Raw genomic sequence first — 22,468 nt, 5'->3', positions numbered from 1 at the left:
GGGTTTCTTTGATAGAAAACCTGTATAGCGGAACTATTTGAAAAGTCTACCTTAACTGAAGACAATTACAATTAGATGGGTCCATTGCACTAAGCCAAAAAATGTTGCTTGTAAGTCATGGTTTGCGATTGAGCACATTTATGGAATAAACTATGGTTAAATAAATCACAGCTGTATAAGTGAATCAGTCTAAATATATCCCCAAAGTAGTGCAGCAAAGAGTGTGTTTGTGGGTGGATAGGGAGTGAGATTGTAGCACCTTCTGCAATTCTTTTAATATTTCTTCAATTTCCCCCAAGAATCTCATAGCTGCCCTCCATATATTTCATTTAAACCCGTTTCATGCTACATTGCTTTTCATGGTAATTTAAAGGTGTTCTTCACACTTTAACTCAGGGGTGTCAAACACACAGCAACACGTCATCATGTGACATATCGCAGCTTTCCCCTCCTTCGCTAAAACAGGGGTGGGCGTGGCCAATGTGTGACGCTTCTGGCTTGCAGGCCGTGAGTTTGACACCCCTGCTTTAACTGATCTAAAATAGGACTTAGCTTTAGTTGTCTGCATGAAACATGCACCTAATTTTGATTGCACTACTTTCCTGAGTAAATATACAAAAATAATAACAAAGAGTACATTTTCTTTTGTCCTTGACATGTTTCCTGAAATACAACGCCCTTTAAATGTTATTTACATAGCAACGTTCTTTTTAGCTTTTGAATTTCTACGCATAAGTCATGCATAGCATTTTAGCATTGAGATACATTCAAATTATTAGCCAAAAGTATTATTTGGACATGTGTTGCTTAATATTTTTAAACATTTTCACTACATTGCTGATCATCACGATGCTAAAAAAAGTGAACTACGTACAATGTCTTAGGTGGCTTTTGCGCTTGTGCTAAATTGCCCTTTTTACAGCTCTGGAATTCCCGTAGATTGCATGCCAAGTTTCAGAAACACAATTTTTCAGAAAGTTTGATGGAATTGTGGCATGAAATAGGTTTCCTAAAACTTCCAGAGGTCCTGCTGCCTTTTGCTTTGTTATAACTCCCCATTTCCAGATGCTAAAGGAGAAAAATTTAGGCCTACTGGCTTTGTTTCTCCACTGATGATACCATGCCACTCCATGCCACTGCGCCGACCTTAACTGTCTGCTGTCTTGGTTTTATCTTGCCATCACCGTGTCCTTCAACAGCGTGTTGTGTTTTGTTCGTTTGATTTTTTGAAGTGCTGCATTGATGTACTCGGGCATTAAAAAGAGTTAAGTTTCTTTGCACTATGAAAAGCTTCCCTCTGTGCTAGGTGCCTTTGACATTTTCTTTAAAAGATGGAGGGAGTTTCCTGCTAGTTCCTCTTGAAACCCATGAAGTGTCCAAGTGGGACGATGTGATTGGTGATGAGGATTAGTTTTTCTTAAAAAGATATAAGCTATCATAATAACCATGTTCATGTGAGTTGGCCTCAGACTGTTATTATATCCTAATACAAACGTCACTGAACTCTTTGCAAAAGTTGAATTAGAGATCTGAGAGCATGCTCTCTATTGCCTTCCCCCCCCCTCCACTGAGCACTAACTATAGTTTTGCATTATTGGAACAGATGAGCTAATGCAGATTGTAATTATAGTTTGCTATCTAACTGCAGCAGCCTGTCATTTACAAAGTAGTTGTCGGCATATTTGTAGTGTTCAACCATAGAGAAATACAGGAAAGCAACAGAAGTACATGTAGTCCTCAACTTATGGCCATGATTGGGATCAGAATTTCTGCTAAGCAAGACAGTTGTTAAAATGAATTCCACCTGGTTTTAGGAACGCCTTTTGCCATAGTTGTTAAGGGAATCAGTTGCCCTTAACTGAATCACGTGTTCGTTAAGTGAATCTGGCTGTCCCCAATGACTGCTTGTGGGACGCCAACGGCAAAGGTCATGAATGGCAATCACGTGACTCTAGGATGCTGCCCCCCGTGTATTGGGCATGGCAAGTATTGTACAGGCCAGTTGCCGAGCACTCCAATTCTAATCACATGACTGTGGAGACGCTGCAGCAGTTGTAAGTGTGAGAGCTGGTCGTAAGTCACTTTATTTTTAGTGCTATCGTATCTTCAAATGGTCATTAAAGAAACTGTTCCAAGTCGAGGAGTACCTGTATAAGTTCTGAAAATGGGAGCACGTGCTCCTAATTTTCAGATCATGCTCTGCACGAGGATAATAATGTAGTATCTGGGGGATTAGACCTCACATTATATTTTGAAAGCAATGCATTGCTCCAGATTTATTTTAAAGATAGCATGAATAATTTTTAACAAGGCAGAGTGGGCACATCTTTGTATATGTTCACTTAAGAGGCCACTATGTGGATATGCTGCTTAGTTTGCAGATTTTCAGAAGCAAAAATACACCAATCTCTGGATAAGCCCAGATCACATTGACAAAATATTAATGTTGAAATCGGTCTTGGCACAGGCTTGCTAAGAATTAATTTCATACTCTACCTAGTAATGTAATAGTAATATAGAAGTCTCTTGTTTACACGCTTCCTTAATGTTGCACTTGTAAATACTTGCCTGGCATTTAAAATCCTAGACGAAAACAATGTGCATTTTAGGGTTAAGATCTCCAGCACATAGTTAAATTGTCGGCTTTGTAATTCTGCTATATTTTTTAATGCCTATTTATTCCCCATCCTGACTTCTTGCTGCCAGGTGTAGCAAGTACTTCTGTAAGACATTAATAAATGGAAGTTTCCCATTATGCTTCTATAAAAATTTGCTGTTTAAAGTCACGAGGAGTTACAATTGCTAGGGCAGAATTGGAAATAAGAATTGCACTAGCCATTAATATTTGTGTTAGGTCTATGTATTCAAAAATATGGGCTTGTCTCTGTCTGAAATTGCTATACCTGCATTCCAGTTTTATAGTTCTGGCAGGTGGATTCTGTTTTGGTCCTACATACGTGATGTTCATTTTATGGATATTAATGTAGATCACGGGTATCCAACCTTGGCAACTTTGAAGCGTGTAAACTTCAACTCCCAGGATTCCCCATGATGACTGGGGGATTCTGGGAGTTGGAGTCCACAAACTTTAAAGTTGACAAGGTTGGACATGCCTAGTGTAGATGAACAGGAATATTGGTTGTTACCATTGAATTGAGTAGCATTTATCCAAACAATCTCCAGGTTAGCACTGCTGGACAGCCATGCTTTTGGGTTGGGGTTGGGGTTGGGGTGGGGAGGTTGATAGAAATTGAAGTTCAAGGCATAGGTTGAAGAGTGGATTGGGGAAAGCTAATTTACACCATTTCTGGATCACATGTGTACATTTAATGCCTTTCAATTCCACGGAAACAGATTATCATGAGAATAATGTTCTTTTCATAAATAAATCATGTTTGGCTAGTGATCTTTAAAGAGTTTACCTGACTGTTGTGACTTTGAGACAGTCTGAAGGTCTGAGTGTTGCTAAGTAATATTTTCATTTTGCTAAACTGTTTTCTCACTTGAAATGGCTTACTAAAACTACAGTTTGCCTTAATGAAGAAAAGATACGGGCATCTTTTGCAGTTGTTGCCTACCACAAGTGAACACAAATGTTTGGAAGTGATTTTGGAGAGAGGGAAATTAATCACAGGACCTAAATGAGAATAGAATCAGTTTGACTTTTGGTAAACTTTGATAGGTTAGGTCAGAGGTCTTTAAACTTGGCAACTTTAAGATTCCCAGAATTCTGGGAGTTGAAATCCACAAGTCTTAAAGTTGCCAAGTTTGGGGACCCCAGGTTGTGACTCCTTAGTTAGACTGGAATGCTGCAAAATGTCTACTTTTTGTGAGTTGGGTTGTCTGTAATTTTCATTAAATGAAAATCCCTTTATTGAGTATGAAAAAACAAAGTCATCTGGAGAGTGGCTTTGATATTTACAGAGTTATTATGACTGTTGATTGTAAACTTCCATGTCAGTGCACTGCTTTTCATTGCTTTCTGCATTTGACAGTAAAATTCTATTTTCGGATTGGTCTCTTAAGATGCTCTTCAAAGCTGTAAGTGTAGCTTTTGACTCATCTGAAGATTCAGAGACTGTAGCATTTGTATTGACTTAGATATTGACTAAATATGTATTTGTAACTAACTAGAAGGTTTATATTTTCTGAAAATAATTTATAAGGAGAGTTTTATATGCAGTTACAGAAATTTTGATGGAGATATTGAGTTAAATGTTCATCAATAATAATAAAAATAAGTAAGATTCTATTTTGGGGGATTCCCTGATTTGATTTGTAAAAGGTATGCCTACAATATTTTTAATTCAGATTACATTTCAGCTAGCAAATCTAGTATATGTCAAAGTTTCTACACAAATATTGCTTCCATGCAGAAAATATGTAGCATCTATATACAGTGTTCCCTCGCTTTTCGCAGGGGATGTGTTCCGAGACCGCCCGCGAAAGTCGAATTTCCGCGAAGTAGAGATGCGGAAGTAAATACACTATTTTTGGCTATGAACAGTATCACAAGCTTTCCCTTAACACTTTAAACCCTAAATTGCAATTTTCCATTCCCTTAGTAACCATTCAGATTATTACTCACCATGTTTATTTACTAAAGTTTATTAAAAAAAATATTTATTAAAGGCAGACAAAAGTTTGGCGATGACATATGATGTCATCGGGTGGGGAAAAACCGTGGTATAGGGAAAACCCCCGCAAAGTATTTTTTAATTAATATTTTTGAAAAACCGTGGTATAGACTTTCCGCGATGTTCGAACCCGCGAAAATCGAGGGAACACTGTATATGCAGTTGTCCTAGAGTAGACACCTATGCTTAAGTCCTCCATATATGAAGATGGTTGGAAACCCTGTTTGGTGACTATTGGTAGTGTAAACATACTGTGTATCCACTGAGCATTTACACTTTGACCAATACACAAATCTTTCATTATTAAGTAGTGAAGTGGAATTTGGTATGTATAAAACTAATATTTTTTTCAAGAAGGAAAATGTTAAATGCATGTTGTTTATCTGCATGTTTCTACAGATATAAAATTGCTGCTAGCTTTGATTTTCTGTGTATCTATAGATGTTATTATAATCTGTCCACTTAGTAATTCTAGACAAATGAGGTCTGTTGAGCGTCTGGGTTTCTCTGCATGAATAGAGGGGTAGAGAGTAAGGAATAAGACTTGGTGGATGTGCCTTAAGCTAAACGGGTAACGCATTTTTAAAAGTCCAAAAATCCAGATAATATTCACAAGACAGACACCTCCCTAGTTTATTCAACTACAAGGAGGGGGAGACACACCACCGTCAGACCTGCAAGATTTAGTTACTATATCTAATCTCCATTTTAAAAGGTAGTTGTAGCCTTTCAGTGGAGTTGATATCATGGTCTAGTCCACCTAGGGAGACTAATAGGAGGAGATATCTTGCATTGTGATCAGTTGTGTTAAAAAAAGCATTTTTAGAGGCGTTTGTCATCTTTTATTGACTGATTGGCATTTGCTAACACCTTTGTGGGGTGTTGAGGCTCTTTGCTCTCTCTAATTTTTTTACCTACTGAGGCAGATATGCTATGGATGAGCTGTTTTGTTTTGCATGTGACTAGAAGTTTGCATGGAGCAAAACATCACCCTAGGAGCTATGGTCATGCCGTGGTTAGAACACAGTATTGCAGTTGTCTAATTCTGCCAACTGCCAGAAGTTTGATTCTGACCAGCTCAAGGTTCACTCAGCCTTCATCTTTCCAAGGTTGGTTAAATGAAGACCCAGATTGCTGGGGGTGATATGCTGATGTTGCAAACTGCTTAGAGAGGGCTGTATGAAGCAGCCTATAAGTCTAGGAGCTATTTGCTCTCCTCAAATATCCACATACAATTCAAATATGTTTGTAGAAAATAAAATTAGTATGCAGCCTGTTCTGCTCGGAAAAGCAATCACTTTCCTTAATTGATCTTCCTGGGATCTACCCATTCACTTCAAAAGCTGGCCTGCCTTTATCTGTAGAAGTAAGGAACAAGCTTGATGCAAAATTATCAGATGTGTAAATTTTTATATGCCAAATTGGCAGACTTAAATAAATATTTGTTGAAGAAATGAGTGAGAATCCTAACTTGCTCTGCACCAAAGGAAAAAATATAAAAAAGACACAAAAATAAGGCTGTTCACTATTTTGTAATTAACATAAAAGGTCTCTAAAAACACATTGACTTCTATTATATAAAAGCAAAAGAAAAAAAACTTGCTGAAGTTTGGTAAGAAAAAAAATTATGTCCCTTTTGTTTCTTTTGTCACAATACAGTACATCTTACAGAGAACAAGCTGTGCAATCTAAGTCACTTGGTAGCAATTAAACATTTAGTTAATTTTATTGTAGATAGCTTATGTTATTATTGCAACAGGACAGCTATAAACTATTTTCAAAACTGTTTTGCTGGTCAGTGACCAAAATAAAAAAAAACTATACGCCTATTTTAGGGAGAATTTTAATATACTGTACTCCTAGAAGTATCTGCAAAGTTTTTTTTTCAGAACCAAGGACCATCTTATACTGATATTTTAGGGAGGGAACAGATCTGTAAACATTTACAGTATATTTCTGAATCTTTGATCCAAGAAAAGATTTCCAAGAAAATGAGGAAAGTGGTATGGGATAATTGTGGCAGGTTGAGATGGTTTAATCCAGATGTCTCCAAACTTGGCAACTCTAAGGCTTGTGGACAACTTCCACAATTCCCCAGCCAGAAATCACTCAGAAAGATTGTTTCCCTGATGATCGAACAGGCAAAATGAGGCATAGAAAGTCTCCGTGGCTTGGCTTTTGCATCTTTCAGTTTTTTTTCTAAACTGAATTATATATTTACTTAGCTTTTTAAAAAAATCACTTTGATTGCTGTATCGGTAACCAAGTAAGCCTCTATTTTCCATGTTGCCTGAAAATTCAGTTATATATTTTGTACCGCAGTTTTAACTATCGTGACTCAAAGACTTTTCGGAACAAACAAGCTGGTAGCTTCTTCCTGGAGATTTCTCCAGGTCTCCTCGGTCAAATAGGGTGCAATGGCTTTGAAAAGGAATTACAGCACTAGGTAAGCCAATTCCAAAAAGATGATTTGATAAAGATGATAAAGATGATAAATTGATAAAGAATATGACTGCCATTTGAAAAGAATTAAGTCAGAGGGGATGCTTACCTAATACACAAATGTTCACTGCTGTGCTCTTCTCAACTGAAACGTAAAATATTTTCTATCTGGGTATGCCCACTGTGGTTTGACACACACAGATCCTCGGGTGGATGGAGTGCCCTTTTCCTCATTCAAAATGAGAGACCAAAAAAGTTCTAGAGAAAGATTAAGTTTTGCAGCAGTCCCATCAAACGCACTTTCTCCTTATGGTGCCAGTTGGACTTGCTGTGAAATCTGAATCTTCCTGATTATTTCCCCCTCCATCCTTCTTGCCCTGAGCTGCCTTGCTTTAGAAGAGAGGTTGTGATGGGCCTTTGCTGACATCAGCACTGGATTAGTGACCCGATCTGATCCCACAGTGGCAGTGTGAAACATTTAGGTATTCGTTGTCTAAAAGATGGTACAGAAAGGAGCCTGCCTTTGAAAGCTATGGGGCTAATGCATTGAACTTTATTCTATTCATTAAGCTGAGCAGGAATTTGTGGCAAAGGCCTACTTCTAACATACAAACCATGCGTGGCCAATGGAGTAGTGTGCCAGGCTTGCTTTTTGCAATATATGCGCTTAACAACTTGCTCTGAATAATAGTGAAATTATAATAATTGGAGTGTCCCCACAGTGTGCTTAAACAGAAGCTAGCAACGCACAACAACTTGTTTACTTGTTTCTTCTGTATTAGTTTTGTTGTGTACCTAGTTTTCTACTTAATCTGCCTTGCAAACTCCTTTTCTTGTCTTTGAAGTAGCAGTCCTGAAATGCAATGATTGTAAACATTATTTATAAGATTATGCTTTTTTTTTTCATTTCGATATTTAAATATGTTTGTCTTCGGGTTATAACCTTAAAAGAGATCTGTATATATTTTTGCTATGTATTTATGTTTGGTTGCATTTTGATTGTATATTTTGCAATGATTTAAAATATTCTGTATCAAGTACATTGTGACTACTGGATATGCCTAGAATTTTCTGTTACAAATATAACAGTTAAATTTCTGTTGTACCTAGTTATGCTTGTCCATTGTGTTTTTATGCTGCAGGAACACCATCTAATTGGTCAAAATAACTAACAGATAATCACGAGCAAATAAATGCATGCACCAGTAGTGGGTTCCAAATCCTGTTGCTACTGGTTCGTACACACGCAACACTTCTGCACATGTGCAGAAGTGTCTGGGATGGGTGAGTGGAGCCTCCAGCCACTGCCACTACTGATTCACTGAACTGGGAGCAACCCACTGCTGGCATGCACTCATCATGAGATTGTTCATAGAAGATATTGTACATTGACTTCACCCATTTTCTACTTTACTTAAACAGAACTCTTGAACTCCATTTATAATTCAAAACACTTTTAAGATCTGTAACAAAAGATGTAAGGCAGAGGGCTACTTGTTCATAGCTCTTCCATTTTGTTCCTTTCCACTGTCCCATCAAATAATATCCCATAGCGAGATGTACTGAAGGTTCCTCTGCAATCTATGAAGTTTTTGTAAGCATAACTAGTTCCGTGGTTGGGATGGTGCATCTCAAGCAGTACATATCCAACCTCACAGCTAAATTCTGCCCTTCATAGCAAATATATCAGTTGCATATAGATACTCCCATTGAACCATCTTGGAAACAAGGTGTGCTGGAAAATCTGAACTTTTTTAAAGCTGGTTCAAGCATCTGCTTTCTTTGGAACAATTAGCTAAATACATAAATCATAAACCATAAACTTTGGTCTAGTGCAAAGTGGAGTCAAACCAACCGTATTCTGTCCTAGATGAACCCAACAAAGCTCTCTAGGAAGAAAAGGAGTGATTGCCCAGAACTTTGCTACAATTTAACATCATTGCCAAAGATTAAGTTCTTTTTAAGTGAAAATCTTTGTTTCTAACTCTGAAAAAGTGTCAGGCAAGGAATGAAGCTGCCTATTAGAATGGTGTGTGGTTCAGTTTGTCAATCTGCAGTTCAATCTTCCCTCCCTATAAATATTTATGAATCTCCCTTTTGTCTCCCTGCTCCAAATTTTATTTATTTATTTATTAGATTTATCAGAAAGAGATGCACCTATTTGAAATGTTCCATGCCACTTACACATTCAACTATCAGAAGGAATAAAAAGAACCAACGTTTTACAGTCAATTATCACAAAATTATAATTTATTGAGTTTATGGCACTTGGGGTGTCTGGGGTGCCAACTGATTTTAAGGCATACGGATTAGTCCAGAGTTAATTTAGAAATATTCCATCTCATGCGGTTACTCCAACCTCATCGTCTTCTGTTTTGTTGGTGGAAGATGTTTCTGCAGAGATCCTCTTGTAATTAGTGTGAAATGTAATGATAAAGAAACAGGATGCCACAGTGCTGATTCCCGCCATCACTAGTGTTGCATCTGTAAAAAAAGAGAAGATATTGTCCAATACTTTATTTTGAAATATATAGAAACAAAACCCAATAGTTTTAAAACTATGTTTAAATAAATTTCACTTAACTACCTGCAGAAGAAATATCTCATCTCAGTGAGAGGAGCAATGCATCTACGGCAGTGGTTCTCAACCTTTCTAATGCAATGACCCCTTAATACTGTTCCTCATGTTGTGGTGACCCCCAACCATAAGTCTAGTGCCAATTCTCCCCACAGATCTTTAAGCTGATTGGCAGGAAGGTCAGAGGGATACCCCCACTGTAAACACCTGATTGGTCAGATTGTAAACATATATTCCAAGGTGCCAGAATAGAAGCTTTAGTTCCTAACACCATGAAAAATTGGTCTTTTCCCATGGTCTTAGGCGACCCCTGTGAAACGGTCGTTCGACCCCCAAAGGGGTCCCGACTCCCAGGTTGAGAACTACTGATCTACGGTATCTTGAATATTTAAACTATGGGGATTTGTTCTGTCTGGATGGGTCAACGCTCAGATAAAATCCACACACACACATACTCAGATGTTCAAATATTAAAAACTACATTGCTATTAAAAAGACCAGTATCAAACAGATTTAGTCCATGCTGGCAGGGTTCCCAGCTCAATTTGTCTCTGAGATAAGAACAGTTACCAGGACGGAAGCCAGAACTCAATTAGGGAGATTTCTTTGAAGTGATTGTGTTCTTCAAACAGACTTACAGTTCCCCATGGATTTTTCAGAGAATGAGATTACATGATGATGAGCTTACATGAGTTGGAGCGATCTGCAAGCAAAGTATTCCTCGAACTCTGGAGCTTAACCACACAGTCATGGTTACAAACGTTCACCACATCCCCTTCTCCCAAGCCAGTCACTTATATATGGACCAGGCATTGCCAAGTGTTCCACAGAGGAGGGGCATGCACAGTTGGCTCTTCTATGACTTTTGGACTTCAACTCCCAGAATTCCTGAGCCAATCATGCTAGCTCAGGAGTTCTGGGAGTTGAAGTCCACATGTCAAAGGAGAGCCAACTTTGCCCGCCCTTGCCATAGAGCTACTAACACCAAGACCCTTTCTTTCTCAGACATTCTTGTCTTATTAAGAAAACTGTAGAGACTTGCCCAGGTAGTAGCCGGAAATAGACACTGGTTGAAACGAACCACACACACAAATTATTTATATCTTTGTGTTGTATCTACCCAATATGCATTTTTTTTTAAAAAAATGTTGCATAAAGAGCATATAAGAGTTGAAGTGGCGCAGCAGGTAGAGTGCAGTACTGCAGGCCACTAAAGCTGACTGTAGAGCTGCAGGTCAGTGGTTCAAATCTCATCACCGGCTCAAGGTCGACTCAGCCTTCCATTCTTCCGAGGTGGGTAAAATGAGGACCCGGATTGTGGGGGCAATATGCTGGCTCTGTTAAAAAGTGCTATTGTTAACATGTTGTAAGCCGCCCTGAGTCTAAGGAGAAGGGCGGCATAAAAAAAGTTGAATAAATAAATAAATTGAATAAATTCTTGCCTGGATGTCCTTCTCCTGACCCTTGCAACTAACAGGGGCTCCTCCCCATCCTCTAATTCCACATTGTCCTCTGACTCATTCCGTACCATAACTGGGGGTGCTACAGTCTCTCCTTGATCCTCAGTCTCTAATTCCTTCCCACTCTCACTATCAGATTCTGGTGGCAAGAAAACTGGTCTAGGATACCAATATGCATCCGTCTCCTGGTCCTCGAAATCCATGACCAGCTAAACCGGACGTGGACCATTCACAACAGACTTTACGCAAATCAGTTGAAACCTGAATTAGTATTATTATATAGAGCCAAGGTGGCGCAGTGGGTAGAGTGCGGTACTGCAGGCCACTAAAGCTGACTGCTAGATCTGCAGGTCAGCGGTTCAAATCTCATCACCGGCTCAAGGTTGACTCAGCCTTCCATCCTTCTGAAGTGGGTAAAATGAGGACCCAGATTGTGGGGGCAATAGGCTGGCTCTGTTAAAAAGTGCAATAGCACTTGTAAGCCGCTCTGACTCTAAGGAGAAGAGTGGCATAAACATAGAGATGCATGCCAAAGGTTTGCCATCATGGGACTAAGCCCAGTAATGGGCAGCCAAAATTTTTACTGCCACACTGTGGATGTGGCTTAATGGTCATGTGACTGGGCAGGAGTGGCTTGCCGTCCATGTGACCAGGTGGGATGGGCTTGAACGATCATCATCGTTCAAGTGAACTGTTAAGTCCTCGACTTACAACCTCACCAGTGTCACTCGCTGGGGTGACAATTTGCTTCGTGTTTCCCGTGCTCTCCTTCCTGGGTTGCCCCCCCCCCCCGCCTCAGGCTGAGTAGCTAGGTGAATGGGTGCTGCCAGAAGCATAAATGCTGCCAGCGCCGCTTCCACCCATGCCTTCTGCTTGCATCTCAGGCGGGAGGTGGCCGTGTGAGGCTGGAGGGAAGCCGGGCAGGAGAGAGGGAAGCTCATACGAGGCCAGGAAGGAGGAAAGAGGAAAAAAGCAAGAAGCGCAGATGCAGCAGCAGGGGGAAAAAGGAGATCTGAGATGAGACCAGTAATCCAGGAAGTGACAGCCACTGATCAGCTGTAGCTGTGCAGGCATCTACATTTCCACCGGTGGAACTGCGTTCCAACCCATCCTGCCTGCTGCCCACTCCTGACTAAGCCATTAAAAAAACAGATAATGGCCCAGAAGCAACTCTAGGATTTTATTCAACTTTATGCGACCCTGATTTATTTATTAAATTTGTATGCCGCCCCTCTCCGCGGACTCGATGCTGATGCTGGCGAAGAATCTGCTGGTGACTTTAATCCAACCGTTCACATGCCAATAAATCATTCAAAGGAACATACTTACTTGTCCAATCCATTGGTGGGCCTAGAGATAGAGCACAGGTAGAGAAAGGGGCATTTTTCTTTTCCACAGCCAAGTTCTGGAACAGAAGTATGAAGAGAACTCCTAGGATTTGGCTGTTGAAACAAAACTGACTGTTACCCTTTGGTGATAACATTTAAAATATTATTTATTAGATTTGTATGCCGCCCTTCTCCGAAAACTCGGGGCGGCTAATATGTCTACTTTGAAGCAAGATTTTCAAATTTAACAACCAAGACTTAAAATAGACCTTCAGGTTGACCTAGTTATTGATTTACTGTAGAATCTAACCTGGTTTTTTTTTCTTAGCTAGCATCAATAAGTCCATGTGTTCCAAAATTTCTAGCTTCCGCAGTCCAACAAGATTATTATTATTATTATTATTAATAATAATAATAATAATAATAATAATAATAATAATAATATTTGTATGCCGCCCCTCTCCGCAGAGTCGGGGCGGCTCACAAAGAATATACTGAAGAGGTCAGATTTCTTCCCATTTTGGAAGGAAAAAGTAGGAAATCCTCCTGTTCTCTTCTTTACCAGGACTTGTTTTTTTTAAAAAGTATTTATGGACCAGGGGAAGAGTTTGAAAAATATAGTTTTTCTTAAAGCCACAAGAATACTGTTCTGTTGATGGGTATGTTACTACTGGAACTGGCAACACTGTAATTAAACAAAATAGAAAACATATATACAAAGGGACTACAGTGACCAAGGAATCAGCGTGCTTTCCTAATAAGAATTCTTACACTGTCCTTCTGCAATGTGTTTTCTACTTGAATGAACACAGCTTTCTCTTTTCTTCACTCTTGTGTGACTTGAATAAAGTACCTGTTTTGTAATACAGCTTATGCGTTCTGATTTACATCTAGCAGAGGGATGAGAAACCAGAGCTTAAATGAAGGCAAAGATGAAAGAGCTGTTCCCTCCTGGGAAACATTTAATTGCCTCTATTCTGCAATGTCCTGCACTGTTTTCCACTTTGCCTACAAATCCTTTCCTTAGAAATGATTTGCTTTGGCTTCACTTCCAAAGTGTGGGAGAAAAACAAGTTATTTAAATTTATTGTTCATATCCCAGGATTTGGGCAATTCTGACTCCTACTGGATTCTAAGATGAAAAGACTCATCAGTCGTTGCCGCTGGAAAGCATATACAGTAGTACCTCTACTTACGAACTTAATTCGTTCCAGGTTCTTAAGTAAAAAAGTTCGTAAGAAGAAGCAATTTTTCCCATAGGAATCTATATAAAAGCAAATAATGTGTGCAATTAGGGAAACCTCAGGGAGGGTGAAGGCCCTGTTTTCTCCCATGAGATTCCTAGAGAGGCCCCATGGAGGCTTCTCCCCACCTTTTCTGGCCCTGTTTCCTCTCAGGAGATTCCTAGAGAGACCTCCCCGCCTTTTCAGGCCCTGTTTCCTCCCAGGAGATTCCTAGAGAGACCTCCCCGCCTTTTCAGGCCCTGTTTCCTCCCAGAAGATTCCTAGAGAGACTTCCCCGCCTTTTCAGGTCCTATTTCCTCCCAGGAGATTCCTAGAGAGACCTCCCCGGCTTTTCAGGCCCTGTTTCCTCCCAGGAGATTCCTAGAGAGGCACCAAATTCAATTTTGGCAACTTTAAGATGTATACATTTCCTCAACTAGCATTTTTTTTGGTTGAATAGCCAAAGCCCAAAGATCTTGGTTCACAACTGTGATGCTGGGCCATAAATTATGATTTGCTAACACCAATGGCTAAAATCAACATATTAATCCCAACCCAAATCAAGTATCCTAAAGCCCAGTGAATGAGTCCAGTTATTGACCAGAGAAGATAAATTTCCCTTTTCCATTTCAATTATTTGGATGAATCTATTGATCTACCTGGTCACAAAAATGATCCCTGATGATGTTCCTTCTCCTACAGGATAAGAGCATTCGACGTTTAGTTCCATCGCGATGGGATAGATAGAAAATCCAAAAAGCCCAAAAAGACTGCTGAATATTGCCACAGCATAAGTTTGTTCTCTCATCTGACATACCTGCGGGAAGAGAAAGAGAACATAACCATAGCAAATGGGGAAATCTCTATAGCCTTATATCCAGTAGATATTCCTGCCACCCAGAGCCATGCTACACATTTATATCTGAGCATGGCAAATTCGGCAATGCTGTTCTCCAGTTTCTCCCTGATGCTAAATGCATCCATTTAGATTTAGTTCTTCACATAATGTTTCATTTCAAGTTTCAAGTTTTATTGGATTTATATGCCGCCCCTCTCCGAAAACTCGGGGCGGCTAACAACAATCATGAACAATATACAATAAAATCCAATACTAAAAGCAAATTAAAACCCATTAATATATAAAAATCAAACATACATACAAACATACCATGTATACAGTTGTAACGGCCAAGGGGGAGAAAAAGTCTTAATTCCCCCATGCCTGGCGGCAGAGGTGGGTTTTAAATAGCTTACGAAAGGCAAGGAGGGTGGGGGCAATTCTAATCTCTGGGGGGACTTGGTTCCAGAGGGCCGGGGCTGCCACAGAGAAGGCTCTTCCCCTGGGTCCCGCCAAGTGGCATTGTTTAGTTGACGGGACCCAGAGAAGACCCACTCTGTGGGACCTAACTGGCCGCTGGGATTCGTGCGGCAGAAGGCGGTCCCTGAGGTAATCTGGTCCGGTGCCATGAAGGGCTTTATAAGTCATAACCAACACTTTGAATTGTGACCGGAAACTAATCGGCAACCAATGCAGACTGTGGAGTGTTGGTGTGACATGGGCATATTTAGGGAAGCCCATGATTGCTCTCGCAGCTGCATTCTGCACGATCTGAAGTTTCCGAACACTTTTCAAAGGTAGCCCCATGTAGAGAGCGTTACAATAGTCGAGCCTCGAGGTGATGAGGGCATGAGTGACTGTGAGCAGTGACTCCCGGTCCAGATAGGGTCGCAACTGATGCACCAGGCGAACCTGGGCGAATGCCCCCCTCGCCACAGCTGAAAGATGTTTCTCTAATGTGAGCTGTGGATCGAGGAGGACGCCCAAGTTGCGAACCCTCTCTGAGGGGGTCAATGATTCTCCCCCCAGGGTGATGGACGGACAGATGGAATTGTCCTTGGGAGGCAAGACCCACAGCCACTCCGTCTTGTCTGGGTTGAGTTTGAGTTTGTTGACACCCATCCAGGCCCCAACAGCCTCCAGGCACCGGCACATCACTTCCACTGCTTCGCTGAGTTTGAGTGATTGGTGACTTCTGGAGTCAACAAATCCATGCATTTTTTCTCTAAGCAAAATGTTTGAAAGTGGTTTGCCATTGCCTACTTCCTAGCATCTGGTCCAAGGTCACCCAACCGGCTTTGTGCCTGAGTCAGGACTAGGATTCACGGTCTCCTGGTATCAAGTCTAGCGGCTTAACCAATATATGAAAACTATCTCTCTCTTTAGGAAAACTAAACATGAAAAGCAATATGGAACTTTCAATAGGGAATTTTGGGAACTGAATCCCCATTTCTTTTTGAAGATGCAAAGTTGGGGAAGTCTGTTCTAACAAAAATAATACTTTCTCAAGCAATAATAAATGATTAAGAACCCCCAAATATGTCTTGGCAATATTTTAACCACCAATACTCTCATGAGAACTTTCATACTAGTTAAAAGTTTGTAAATAATATGAAATGATTAGATGATCATACGAAACGTTGACATGTGTTCAGTTTTTATTTCTCTATTCCAGATTTCTATTCATTCTATTTTGTCCTCCTAAGACTTCAGTTAGATAGCTTGGGATCAAAGAAGTGCGATGATTGTACTTCAAAATATTCCTCTGATCTCCTTCTCCAGTATTAGAATGAAAGTGAAAATATTATAACCTTCATTATATCGCTTGGCACTGGACGGATTAAGTGTTAATCAGTCCTTACTTAAACATCTATGGTTACATGGAAAACACACTTCTCTTAATAATCACATTATAAGATTTAGATTATTAACTATTTCTTAGAGGACAGGATTTATTCAGCTGAAAAGTTCCTTATCTCTACAGAAGGGTAGACCAAAACGTTTTTTCAGTTTGAAAATATATTTACCACTGCAAATCCAATGCAAGTCAAAGCAGAGAGAACAAAACTGATTTTGGTAGTTTCTGTAAACTTCTTCGTCCTATCTACATATAGTCCAAGGAAGAAGGCACCAACGAGTCCAAATATAATGAACAAGGCACCGGTCAAACCTGCAAAAAACTGTTCAAGATATTGGATTAAGGGCACATCGTTGTACAACTTCAGGAATAAAGAATAGTACTCTTTTTTTTCTTAATCACAAGATTTGTGAATAAAAGTAGTTATTGCCAAGCTGGTAACAATTTTAGAAACACCTATATATTGAAACACACACCCACACCCAAATATTATAAGTTTGCTTATGTATAAGTAAGAAGCAATATACAGTGGTACCTCGTGGTACGAACCCCTCGCCATACGAACAATCCGAGATATGAACCTGGGGTTCGGAAATTTTTTGCCTCTTCTTCTGAACTTTTTTCGTCTTACGAACTCGCCGCCCGAACGCTGAACCCGGAAGTTCGGCAAAAGTTCGGGTTCGGGTGGCCGCTGAGAAGCTTTTGAAATAGCCGGGGGGCTTCTCGGCGTCTACCCGAACCCGAACGCCAAGCCCGAACTTTTGCCGAACTTCCGGGTTCGGCGTTTGGGAGGCCGCCGAGAAGCCCCGCCGCCCGGCTGTCCCCTTTTGAAACATTTCGGACGGCCAGAAACAATGTTTCGTCTTACGAACTTTTCACCTTATGAACCTCCTCCGAGAAACAATTAAGTTCGTAAGACGAGGTATTACTGTACTGTATATTTGTGTGTATACTTCAGTTCTGAAGCACTGAGAAAGTACAAAGTATAAATCTGTGGAGGTGCAGTGGTAGGAACGCAACATTTCAGGCTAATTCTGCTGACTGTCAATTTGATTCTGATCAGCTCAAGGTTGACACAGCCTTCCATCCTGCTGAGGTCGGTAAAATGTGGATCCACATTTTGGGGAGCAATACGCTGCTTAGAGAACGATGTAAAGCACTATGAAGTGGTGTAAGTCTAAGTGCTATTGCTATTTAAAATGTACGTAACCATCTCTACATTTTTATAATACATCTAGAAGAATGAGTTCAGTAATTCAAGTTACTTCAAGAGGGAGTCCGCACTATGAAAGTTTTCTAACAATTGTCTGAGCCCAAGCGGATTGGAATTTATTCAATAAAAGAAATGAGATCAACTCTACTGGGAAATCATGTCGTTTAAGCTAGTAATTGAAAATTAATAAGCAGTCTATTTCCTCAACCCTCATTTGGCCAGCTTCTAGTCTCAGAATAACCTCGGATATGCATTTGGGAGCTTGAAACCCAGCTCTGATGGCCTTCGTGTATCCTATTTCCAGCAGCCTCTACTTTAGGAAAGTCTATAGGGGATCCATAAAGCAAACAAGCCAATGATTTAACTGCAAATAAGTTTTAGAGCTGTGGAGATGCATTTTCTGCCTTTTATGTGAAAAAAAGAAATGGAGGAGACCTAGATGATTTTTGGAATAAAATATCGGAAAACATTTTTCCAGTGGAAAACTTTGGTTTATTGTTGAACAATTTGGCACTATTAACTATTATCAACATACAGGTTATCAAATGATGCTTATGGTTGCCCTCTGCTGCTGATATATCATCCTAAAGAAATTAATTTATTTGCTTATTGTATTGATATGCCACTCATCTCGCAGTTCAAGGCAGACCAATTATGTAACTGAACAGAAGAATAAAAAGAGAAGAACGGAAACAAACTTAAGAAATGCCTTTCATTGGTCAGGGTAAGTTAAATATTCGTGTCTCCCATTCTCCTTCTTCCACCACTCTTCAAATTAAATACCCAGAAGGAGCATGGACAGTTCGGAGAGGACATGGGACGCACAACCATTAATCATAAGGTCCAGAGATTAACATGAGAAAAAGGCACTTCCTTGTTTTCAATCTGCACTGCTTCTCTCAATGCCATGTGTTGGAAAGAAACCTTCAAAGTTAGTGGGAGGGTTGAATTAGTCTGGACCCATTAGATAGATACAAGAAGGCAAGATCTGACTCCCATTGAATACCTTTAAACAGGGTGGGTTCCACTTACCGTCCGTACTGGTCACATAATCACAGAAGTGCACGCCTTGCACACACACATCCATCACATCACGTAAAATACCCGGAAATGACCCTCTGCGCATGCGCGTAGGGGTGTTTTTTTTGCAAGCCACAGTGACCGGAGGATCACTTAGGGAGCGTGGACTTCCGCTCATCACTACCAGTTCAGCGAGTGGTGGTAAATTTCCACTACCCAGTTCTAAAGAACTGGTCTGAACCAGTAGCAACCCACCACTGCCGTTAAACCTTATCTAATCTTTCTCAGGGAAAAGCTGTCAAGTCTGGGGAGATTCCTGTGCAGTATGCTCCATCCCATAATTGGGTAGACCAGGTTGCCCTGATAAAAAGCAATCTTTCCCCTGATATAGCCGACAAAGTGAGCCCATGGCTTAGAGGTTAATACATCTACCTAACATGCAAGGGTCCAAATCCAGAAGAGTATGGCTAGCTTGAAATAGATCTATACTAGTCTCCCTTTATTTCTTTGTTGGTAAAACAGAAATTCCCATCCACAAGGCATACAACAATAGAGCAATCAGTTTGAACACTACATGCATGGGTCTGGTTATCTGCATCGTATAGTATGTGATCACTTGTCCTCCTTATCTTACCATCCAATCTCACAAAGTTCCTAGATTGTCTTAGCTTCTCCTGACATCCAATCCCATTGACAGAGGCACATAAAAAGAAGGGGACTTACATTGGAATATCCATTGACGCACAGGATCTGTTCCAACAGAGAACTGAGACATGTGAACAGTGCTATCCCAGTGCCAAAGCAGAGAGTCAGGATGATGTAAGGCTTATTTCTGATGAGCTAAAGCAAGCACAGCAAAAAAGAGTTGTCACAACACAGCACATCATTATGCAAGGTGCCAATAGGTGTTTTATTTATTTCAACATTACATTTATATGCTGCTCATCTCACTTTACAAAGTGACTCTGGGCGACATTATTACAATTACAAATATTAAAAAGTGTTGCCGGGTTTGCATTCTGCCTTTCAGGATTTCTGATTTCTGTGTCTTAAATTGCAGCCACGTGACCATGAGACTGTGCAACTGGCTGCATATATGGGGTGTTTGCCAAGTATCCAAATGTTTGGAATAGAATAGAGCTGGAGGGACCTTGGAGGTCTTCTAGTCCAGCCCCCTACTCAAGCAGGACAACTTATACCAGTGATGGTGAACCTTTTTTTTCTCGGGTGCCAAAAGAGCGCGTGTGTGTGCTATTGCACTTGTGCGAGTGCCCACACCTATAATTCAGTGCCTGTGTAGGGCAAAAATAGCTTCACCCATCGCTTTGAGACCCTCTGGAGGCTGGAAATGGCTTGTTTCTCAACTTCTGGTGGGCCCAGTAGGCTCATGTTTTGCCCTCCCCAGGCTCCAAAGACTTCCCTGGAGCCTAGGGGTGGGTAAAAATGCCCTCCCCCATCTCCTCGGAGGCTCTCTGGAAGCCAAAAATGCCCTCCCAGAGCCTCTGTGTGAGCCAAAAATCAGCTGGCCAGCACACACATGCACGTTGGAGCTGAGCTAGGATAACTGCTCATGTGCCAGCAGATATAGCTCCATGTGCCACCTGTGGCACCCGTGCCATAGGTTCGCCATCATTGACCTATGCTGTGTAATCACATGATGGAGAGGTGGCAATTGTAATGGGTCTAGAGTACCTTTTGAGGTGGGGGCAGAATCTGTCGTAACTTTGAATATTTGTTGATCAAGAACTTCTGGTGGGCTCTAATTATAGGGGCAATCCCTATGTTTACTCCTTTGCTTTGCTTGCAGCTTACCATTTTCAAACCTTGACAGAAAGTCGGTGAATTTACATGTTCGGCACTTGCTGACGGTGGAGTTGGGGGAACACTACTGCAAACACCGACGGTGGACATGAGGCAGCCAAGGATAGCAGGCGCTGCAGACACCCCAATCTGTAACGTAAGCAGTTGTGTAAGTAAGCCTCCCAAGAACAGATAACGTTGTGCTGGATTCTAAGTGAAATGTTATGATCATTTACCAGTAAAGGGATATCTTTCGCTTCTGGAGCAATTGTCGGTGACAATAGGTTAGCTATGAGCATGCCCAGTGGATTGGCTAAATGGAAACGCAAAAACAGAAAGAAAGAGACGGTTGGATATGATTTCACCAAAGTAACTGGAACACATTCAACATGCATGTGAATTGACAGGAGAACAAGTAGGATCCCTATATGTCCCATACATGAAGCCACAATTTCTTCAGAAGCCTTTTGTTGGGACTTCTGGCTTTGCTAGAAAGAAGCAAACTGAGAAATGGGAATCTTGGGTTTGACTCATTTTTCGAAAACCTCTCTAAATGGGCTTTAAGGTTCTCATCCATGACAGGTGAAGAGTTTTCTCAAATGTGCCACATGTGGAAAAGGGGTTCATGCCTTTCTATTTCATCATGCCAGCCCTTGTGATCAAACAATAACACTTCAGGTAGAAGGCTAAGAAATCAGGGAGAGCCCTACAATAAATAACAAGCAAATAAGGAAGAAGATTTTCAGTTTTAGTCATTATTTTGACATTCATTCATTTATTCATTCATTCATTCATTCATTCATTCAGTCATTCATTCATTCATTGGATTTGTATGCCGCCCCTCTCCGTGGACTCTGGGCGGCTAACAACAGTGATAAAACACAGCATGTAACAATCCAATACTAAAACAACTAAAAACCCTTATTATAAAACCAAACATACATACAAACATACCATGTATAAATTATAGAAAGAATATCTCAGTTCCCCCATGCCTGATGGCAGAGGTGGGTTTTAAGAGTTGAGTGGCCAATTCTGTGAGATCCCATCTACAGAATGGATCAGGACACAGATATATCATCTTGTGTGTTTGCGTGTGTTCTTTCTAAGGAGCATTATTTATTTATTCATAGTCAATAGTTCGCCCAGGTTCACCTGGTGCATCAGTTGCGACCCTATCTGGACCGGGAGTCACTGTCAGTCATTCATGCCCTCATCACCTCGAGGCTCGTCTACTGTAACGCTCTCTACATGGGGCTACCTTTGAAAAGTGTTCGGAAACTTCAGATCGTGCAGAATGCAGCTGCGAGAGCAATCATGGGCTTCCCTAAATATGCCCATGTTACACCAACACTCCGCAGTCTGCATTGGTTGCCGATCAGTTTCCGGTCACAATTCAAAGTGTTGGTTATGACCTATAAAGCCCTTCATGGCACCGGACCAGATTACCTCAGGGACCGCCTTCTGCTGCACGAATCCCAGCGGCCAGTTAGGTCCTACAGAGTGGGTCTTCTCCGGGTCCCGTCAACTAAACAATGCCACTTGGCGGGACCCAGGGGAAGAACCTTCTCTGTGGCGGCCCCGGCCCTCTGGAACCAATTCCCCCCAGAGATTAGAATTGCCCCCACCCTCCTTGCCTTTCGTAAGCTACTTAAAACCCACCTCTGCCACCAGGCATGGGGGAATTAAGACTTCTTCTCCCCCTAGGCCGTTACAATTGTATGCATGGTATGTTTCTATGTATGTTTGGTTTTATATATTAAGGGGTTTTAATTTGCTTTTAGTATTGGATTTTATTGTATATTGTTCATGATTGTTGTTAGTCGCCCCGAGTTTTCGGAGAGGGGCGGCATATAAATCCAATAAACTTGAAACTTGAAATAAAATTAATATTTAACACAATTTAATTAGCCGCATGATTTCTGGAAAATATAGTATAAGTTTACTTATACAGATAGAAAATTTCTCTCTCTCTCTCTCTCTGCTTCTCTCTCATGAATATAGATGATGTAACCTCTAGAGCTATGCTTAACTCTTCTCTTTGGGGTGGCCCTTTAAACCTATGTTTCTC

The 22,468-nt window shown here is 40.8% G+C and overlaps 1 protein-coding gene across 1 annotated transcript in view; it reads right to left on the bottom strand.

The window, feature by feature from the left end:
- Positions 1-9,299: 9,299 nt before the first annotated feature.
- Positions 9,300-22,468, bottom strand: part of SLC49A3 (solute carrier family 49 member 3) — a 31,813-nt gene continuing 18,644 nt past the window's right edge. Inside the window, exons 4-10 of the mRNA XM_070742299.1 lie at positions 20,634-20,710; positions 20,410-20,547; positions 19,321-19,437; positions 16,534-16,686; positions 14,328-14,485; positions 12,447-12,559; positions 9,300-9,563 (exon numbers count right to left, since the gene is read on the bottom strand). Of these exons, the coding sequence (XP_070598400.1) occupies positions 9,421-9,563; positions 12,447-12,559; positions 14,328-14,485; positions 16,534-16,686; positions 19,321-19,437; positions 20,410-20,547; positions 20,634-20,710 (899 nt within the window). The 3' untranslated portion in view covers positions 9,300-9,420. The remainder of the gene's footprint in view (positions 9,564-12,446; positions 12,560-14,327; positions 14,486-16,533; positions 16,687-19,320; positions 19,438-20,409; positions 20,548-20,633; positions 20,711-22,468) is intronic.

Source organism: Erythrolamprus reginae, chromosome 2 (genome assembly GCF_031021105.1).
Source record: "Erythrolamprus reginae isolate rEryReg1 chromosome 2, rEryReg1.hap1, whole genome shotgun sequence".
NCBI lineage: Eukaryota > Metazoa > Chordata > Lepidosauria > Squamata > Dipsadidae > Erythrolamprus > Erythrolamprus reginae.
The sequence above is the reverse complement of the archived record's forward strand: the minus strand, read 5'-3'. Positions and strand labels throughout refer to the sequence as shown.